The 7,541-nt window shown below is 54.9% G+C and overlaps 2 protein-coding genes across 2 annotated transcripts in view; both read right to left on the reverse strand.

Annotated features, from left to right (window-relative positions):
• Positions 1-1,307, reverse strand: part of NOP53 (NOP53 ribosome biogenesis factor) — a 15,664-nt gene extending 14,357 nt beyond the window's left edge. Inside the window, exon 1 of the mRNA XM_017889180.1 lies at positions 1,029-1,307. Coding sequence (XP_017744669.1) covers positions 1,029-1,252 — 224 coding nt within the window. The 5' untranslated portion in view covers positions 1,253-1,307. The remainder of the gene's footprint in view (positions 1-1,028) is intronic.
• Positions 1,308-5,200: 3,893 nt separating this feature from the next.
• The window catches only part of EHD2 (EH domain containing 2), a 30,921-nt gene continuing 28,580 nt past the window's right edge, over positions 5,201-7,541 (reverse strand). The window contains exon 6 of the mRNA XM_017889189.1: positions 5,201-6,168. Within this exon, the coding sequence (XP_017744678.1) occupies positions 5,617-6,168 (552 nt within the window). The 3' untranslated portion in view covers positions 5,201-5,616. The remainder of the gene's footprint in view (positions 6,169-7,541) is intronic.

A 7,541-nucleotide genomic window follows, 5' to 3' on the forward strand; every position in this document is an offset into this window, starting at 1 on the left:
GGAGCCAGTGTCCACAAAGAAGAGCTTTTCATTTGGAGCCTCTGACAACAAGCCACTGCAGGACAGAAATGCAGAACATCAGCCAGAGATGTTGGAGAGGAAAGAAATTTAATCTGGCAGCCCCAGCCTTCCTCTTCTTAGTCAAGTCCCACCACGGGACTCTTCCCGGCTAAGGCCTCGCCCTGCAGTTTACAGAACTTAATATTTGGGAAGGACTGCCGGGCGCGGAGGATCATGCCTGTAATCCCAGCACTTTGGGAGGCCCAGGAGGGTGGATCACCCGAGGTCAGGAGTTCAAGACCAGCCTGGCCAACATGGTGAATCCCTGTCTCTACTAAAAATACAAAAATTAGCCGGACGTGGTGGTGCGTGCCTGTAATCCCAGCTACTTGGGAGGCTGAAGCAGGAGAATCACTTGAACCCTGGAAGCAGAGGTTGCAGTGAGCTGAGATCGTGCCATTGCACTCCAGGCTGGACTACAGCGAGAGACTCCGTCTCAAAAAAAAAAAAAAAAAAGAAAAAAAAGAAAGAAAAAGAAAAAAATAGCCGGGCGTGGTGGCGCCCGCCTGTAATCCCAGCTACTCAGGAGGCTGAGGCAGGAGACTCGCTTGAGCCTGGGAGGCGGAGGTTGCAGCGAGCTGAGATCGCGCCACTGCACTCCAGCCTGGGTGATAGAGCGAGACTCCGTCTCAAAAACATATATATATATATATACACACACACACATATATATATAGCAAGCAGCAAACTAAAGTGGAGGCATAGAACGTATTTACGCTAAAAATTATTCATTGTTTACCCAAAATCCAAATTTAAGCGTCCTATATATTTATCTGCTAAACCTGGTAACTCTATCAAGCTTTCCAGCTTCCCATGCTGAGTCCCCTGACCATGCTCTCCATTTCCTCGGCGGTCCCCGGGACAGCTGCCCGCCAACCCCCGGCCACCAACCCACCCACGCAAACACGCCTGGCCTTGCACCTGGGCGCAGGAGCCGTCCCAGTTCCCGGAAGTCCTGCCCCGCGTACCCGCTTGTGCGCTCCTGTAGCCGCACGTCTTCCAGGAACCGGTCAACCTCCAACCCCAGCGGCTCCTGAGCCAGCCGCCGCCAGCCCCGCTTCTTATTTCTTGGGCCTCGCCGCCGCCGCCTCAGCGCTGGGTCCACCGAAGTAGGCCGCAACCCCAGGAAACCAGAATCGGCATCGCTTTTCGAGCTGTGCTTCCCACCACCGCCACGGCCTCCTGCCGCCATCTTGTCAAAGAAAGAATTCAGCTGCTGGCGTCCCAAAAAAAAAAGCCGTTTGCAGCGTGCGCGCGCAGATTCCCCGCCCTCTTCCGTGACGTACTTCCTGTGGCAGCCATATTTGTAAAGTGACTGGAGTTGCCAGGAGGCTGTCATCTTGGTAAAGGATAAATGGCCCACCCTTCCTCCATTCTTTACAGCGGGATCTGAAGACTCCTAACGGCGGCGGTTGGTAGAAGAGAGACGGGAAGGTTGCAGTTTCTTGGCTCTCGCCCATAGGCGAACACCTGGCCGCCTGGGGTCTTCGCTCAAACTGATTTTTTCTTTAATAGACAAGGTCTCACTTTGTTGCCCCCAGGCTGGAGTGCAGTGGACGGGTAATAGCTCACTGCAGCCTCCAACTCCTAAGCTCAGGGATCCTCCTACCTCAGTCTCCCGAGTAGCTGCGACCACAGAAGCGTGCAACCACACCTGGCTATTTTTTTATTTTTATTTTTTGTAGAAATGGAGCCTCCCCATGTTGCCCAGGCTGGTCTCGAACATCTGGTTTCAAGTGATCCTCTTTCCTAGACCTTCCAAAGTGCTGGGCTCACACCACCACTCCCGGTCCAAACTGATGTGTTTTTTTTTCAAGAGACAAAGATCTCACTATGTTGTCCAGGCTGGTCTCGAACCTCAGGGCTCAAGTAATTCTCCCTCCTCAGCCTCCGAAAGTGCTGAGATTACAGACGTGAGCCACCATGTTCGGCCTTATCCTTTTTTTTTTTTTTTTTTTTTTTTGAGACAGAGTCTGGCTCTGTCGCCCAGGCTGGAGTGCGGTGGCTGGATCTCAGCTCACTGCAAGCTCCGCCTCCCGGGTTTATGCCATTCTCCTGCCTCAGCCTCCCAAGTAGCTGGGACTACAGGCGCCCGCCTCGTCGCCCGGCTAGTTTTTTGTATTCTTTAGTAGAGACGGGGTTTCACCGTATTAGCCAGGGTGGTCTCGATTTCCTGACCTTGTGATCCGCCCGTCTCGGCCTCCCAAAGTGCTGGGATTACAGGCTTGAGCCACCGTGCCCGGCCGGCCTTATGCTTTTTTAACCTCGTTTTCTTGGAACAGTCAGTGGCAGATTCTGCACAGCACATGTTCCACTCTCAGAAGTTTTGTCATCTCAAATGTTCCAATCCTAGGATCTTGGAAATCAAGTAACTTTCGGAATATCAAAGTTGGAAGCACAGAACATTAGAGGAATGTTAGAAACATACACTTTTAGGACCCTAGAAGTGCAGACTCAAGAATCATTCATCTTGAGCAGGCTACTTCGCTGTGCCTCAGTTTCCTCATATGCAAAATAAGGATGATAACGGTACATCTACCTCATAAATCATGCAGAAGATTAAACATATGTAAAGCACTTAAGGCTGTGTCTGGCATCTGAGTGTTAGCTGTTGTTAGTGCCTTGCCCTCTGAGGTTTCATCTTAGAATCAACTCATCTTTGCTATTTACAAATAAGGAAGGAAGCTCAGAGGCTCTTGGGCCCTGGCAGCCATTCAAAGGGATCCATGGCAGGGGGCGTGGTGATTCACGCCTGTAATCTCAGCACTTTGGGAGGCCGATGCAGGAGGATCGCTTGAGCCCAGGAATTCAAGACCAGCCTGGGCAACATAGTGAGATACTGTGTCTGCCAAAAATTTGAAAATTAGCCAGGCGTGGTGGTGTGCGCCTGTAGTCCCAGGTACTCAGGAGGCTGAGGTGGGAGGATCGCTTGAGCCCAGGAGTTGGAGGGTGCCCTGAGCCGTGATTGTACCATTGTACTCCAGCCTGGGTGACAGAGCAAGACCCTGTCTCAAAAACAAATCAAAGGGAACCAGACCTCATAAAAGTCACTTTGGACTCATAAAGGAAAAAGGCACAGAGAGGGAAGGCGCCACACTCATGGTCACACGCAACTGAACTCAGCTGGATCCTTGCGCAGAGCTTTGGAAAGGTGACAGGCCCTGCATCGTAGCCCCGAGACCTGAGCGCCCGACCGCCTGGGACAGAGATTTTGGAGACCACAGCCTGTCTGTCTCCTAAACGTCCGCCAGGGGGCGCCGCGAGCCGCGAAACTGGCCCCGTGTGGGCGGGATGAGAGCGCGGCCAGCGTGTCCCGGGACGCCGTGGGTGTGGCCTGGGTGTGAGTGCGCGGGACGGGGCGCGTACGGTGCGCTGCCCAGCTCTGGCGAAGAGCCCCCAGGACGTGAGCACGCGCACACTCCTGGCAACGCGTGTGGGCAAGGAAAGCAGTATGTGTCCCCGGTGTTACGCGTCGGGAGTTATGTACCCAGGTTGTGCAAGGGCACGTTGCCGGGCAGGGCGGGGGCTAGGGGAGCACTTCGTGCCCGAAGACACACACACTAACAAACACACACACACACACCGCGCACGCCCCAGGGCTTGGTTCCCAGGCCCCCGCCACAGGAGGTGGGAGGGAGGGATGTCCCGGGGGGAGGGCCCCAGAGTCACTTTTCTTCGGAAAATATGCCGGTCTGGCCCCCAGCCCAGGCCTGAGTCACCAGGCCTCGCTGCATTGAGTCACGGACTCCACCCCGCCCCTGAGAGCACGGAAGGGGGCCTCCCCCAACCCCAAATCCTGCCCAGCTCTCTCCTTCCCTGGGGGAGGGCGGGCGATCCCTGTCCCAAGTCAGCCTGACTGCCACATGGGAAGAAGGCTTGGCTTTATTCGCTCTGTGGGGACACTGTTCCGTTCAGAGGCCCCTCCCAGCCACGGGGTGGGGGACAATGGTGGGCGTGGGAATCCCAGCGAGCATCCTGGAGGGGGCGTCGTCTCCATGTATTTTGCTCTTCCCCATCTTTTCCGTGGGGTCCCCTGCCAGGGTCAAGCACTAATACGTGATGAAGGCAGCAGATAGCGTCGGGGTCCCTTTAGGGGTGGGGAGAGGGCTGTAGCACCAAGAACCCCCCTCCCCCGCCCACGAAATCCCTGAAAAGGAAACTAAAATAAAGCCCCAAGGCCTTTCTATGTAGGGGCTCCACTTAAATATGGAATGGTGATGGGCAGAGAGGCTGTGGCCCAGCAATCCTTAAGTCCAGACCACCAGCTGTGGGGAGGCTTCCAGGGGGCCAGGAGCAGGCTGGGCATTTCCAGCCACGGACAAGTGGAGGATGGAAATACCTCCAAGGGGGTACAGTCTCGGAGGAGCGGGATGGAAGGGGTTTTTCTTCCTGCTACAGGATCCTTTTAAAAGAAATGGGTGTGAAGCTGGGCACGGTGGCTCATGTCTGTAATCCCAGCAGTTTGGGAGGCCGAGGCAAGCAGATCACCTGAGATGAGGAGTTCGAGACCAGCCTGGCCAACATGGTGAAAATCCGTCTCTACTCAAAGTACAAAAATTAGCTGGACGTGGTGGCTCATGCCTGCAGTCCCAGCTACTCGGGAGGCTGAGGCACGAGAATCACTTGAACCCAGGAGGTGGAGGTTGCAGTGAGCCGAGATCTCACCACTGCACTCCAGCCTGGGTAACAGAGAAAGACTATTAAAAAAAGAAAAGAAAAGAAAGAAAAAAAAGAGAGAGAGGGAGGGAAAGAAAAAGAAAGAAAGAGAGAGGAAAGAAAGAAAGAAAAAGAAGGAAGGAAGGAAGAAAGGAGGGAGAGAAGGAGGGAGGGAAGGAGGGAGGGAATGGGTGTGGACAGAATTGGGGCAAAAACAAAACAAAAAAGGAAGGAAGAGAAGGAAGGAGGGAGGGAGGGAAGGAAGGAAAGAAGGAAGGAAGGTCTGAAAGAAGGAAAGAAGACTATGTCTCCCCTCTGAGCCCCCCATGGTCCCGAGACCTGAGGATGTGATGGAGTGGGTTGAGGGTCTTGCCTGCCTGGGCAGGAGGAAGCGGAGCAGAAGAGGGTCTATCAGTCATTTCAACCACAGGGCTGCTCACCCAGGGAAGGGGCTGGGGTCCTGCCAGGAATTAGTGTGTGTTTGTGTGACTGTGTAAGTACCCTCTCCTGGGAATGTCACCTTCCATGAGGGCAGATGTATTTGTCTATTTTGTTCTCTGTGGTAATGCCCGGTGCCTAGAACAAGGCTGGGCACATAGTAGGTGCTCAATAAATATTTGAATGAAGGATGGATGGATGCCTGCGCGTGCCAGTGTCTGTGTGATGTGCCTAAGTGAACGTGAGGCTGGAGGTGTGAAGGGCGGACAGAGAAGCCTTGTCCCTCCCGTGGTCCCCTCTAAATCCTTCCACCGGGGTGTCTGGCGGTGGTGGGGAGGGAGACCCCCGGTCCTTACAGCTGGGCAGGGAGGGCAGGCAGGGCATGTGTGAGCTGGGGCAGGGGTGTGCGTGCAGCCGACTGGAGCTGGGGAGCCACAGCAGGGCCATGGGAGGGGTGCCGGCTCACTCGGCGGAGCCCTTGTGGCGCCGCTTGGAGGGTGGCACCAGGCGACGGGGCAGGTTGGCGGGTAGCCCGTGGCCCTCCAGCTTGGCCTCGATGAGGTGACTGGCCAGCGCGAACTCCTCGTCATCCAGCATGCCATCGCGGTCCACGTCGCTCAGCTTCCAGATGCGCCCCAGAACTGAGTTGGGGAGTTTGGTCCCCACCATCCAGGTCTTGGCCTTGGAGCCGCTCAGCTTGCCGTCGGCAGGCGCCAGGTTGTAGAAGATCTCGTCGTATTTGGACTTGTCCTTGGTCACCACCCACTCGGCCTCGTCGTCCGAGCCCTCCTCGCCGTCCTCCATGGCCTCGTCAGGTCCCCGCTCCACGAACGGGCCCATGTGGGTGCCCTCAAAAGCGCCCCCCTGCACGCCCACCTCGGTATTCTCCAGCTCCTCCTGCCGCAGCAGGGGCATGAGCTTGGCGATGTCGTGCGTCAGCATCTCATCCAGCGCCTCCAGCAGCTTCGGCTTCAGCGAGTGAAACTTGGTGAAGTCGTGCGCCATCAGCAGCTCCTGTGGTGGGGGACAGGGGGACCCAAAATTCAAGCGGCGCCATCCCTGAGGCCCTCAGGCTGCAAGGTGGTACCAGGACACTGGAGAAGCTCAGGGGGGCAGCTGTTGTGGGTTTTTTGGTTGTTGTTTGTTTTGAGACAGAGTCTTGCTCTTGTTGCCCAGGCTGGAGTGCATATGGCACGATCTCAGCTCACTGCAACGTCTGCCTTCCGGTTTCAAGCGATTCTCCTGCCTCAGCCTCCTGAGTAGCTGGGATTACAGGCGCACACCACCACACCCGGCTAATTTTTGTATTTTTAGTAGAGACGGGGTTTCATGTTGGCCAGGCTGGTCTCGAACTCCTGACCCTGTGATCCACCTGCCTCAGCCTCCCAGTGCTGGGATTACAGGCATGAGCCTCCATGCCCGGCTGTTTTTTGTTTGTTTTGTTTTGACAGGGTCTCGCTCTGACACCCAGACTAAAGTGCAGTGGCACCAACATAGCTCACTGCAGCTTCCAACTCCCAGCCTCAAGCGATCCTCTGGCCTCAGTCTCCCAAGTAGCTGGGACCACAGGCACACACCACCACACCCAGCTAAATTTTTTTTTGTAGAGATGGGGGTCTCGCTATGTTGCCCCAGCTGGTCTTAAACTCTTGGGCTCAAGCCATCCTTACACTTCAGCCTCCTAAAGTGCTGGGATTGCAGGTGTGAGCTACTGCGCCCAGCCAGGGTGGCAGCTCTTTACTGACACATGCAGAAGTATTTGAAGATCTGAACAACCTGCTCTGCTCGGGCACCCACCACTTGGAAGATACTTGGGCAACAAGGTCCCGGAGGCTTTCTCCTAAACCCTAGAATTACTGGAGGGTGGGGGTGCTGGGGACCCTCCGATGAGTGAGAGCAGCAACCCTCTGCCAGCTATCAGAGAAGGATTTCAATGTTTTCGCATCAAGTATACCTTTCTCAGAGCATCCACACTGGCCCAGAACCCTAACCGCCCTCTACTGGACTCTAGCTGCCCAGCCAGCATGCACAACATTGAAAATTAAAAAAAAAAAACTCAACAGGCATGGGTGGCTCACATTTGTAATCCCAGCACTTTGGGAGGCTGAGGTGGGAGAATCACTTGAGCCCAGGAGTGCAAGACCAGCCTGGACAACATGGCAAAACCATATTTCTTTTTTTTTTTTTTTTTTTTTTTTTTTTTTTTTTTGACAAGTCTTGCCCTGTCGCCCAGGTTGGAGTGCAATGGTGCAATCTTGGCTCACTGCAAGCTCCGTCTCATGGGTTCAAGCGATTCTTCTGGCTCAGCCTTCCAAGTAGCTGGGATAACAGGCACCTGCCACCACGCCCAGCTAATTTTCATATTTTAGTAGAGACGGAGTTTCGCC

This window comes from Rhinopithecus bieti, unplaced genomic scaffold (assembly GCF_001698545.2).
Source record: "Rhinopithecus bieti isolate Rb0 unplaced genomic scaffold, ASM169854v2 scaffold_574, whole genome shotgun sequence".
Classification (NCBI taxonomy): Eukaryota; Metazoa; Chordata; class Mammalia; order Primates; family Cercopithecidae; genus Rhinopithecus; species Rhinopithecus bieti.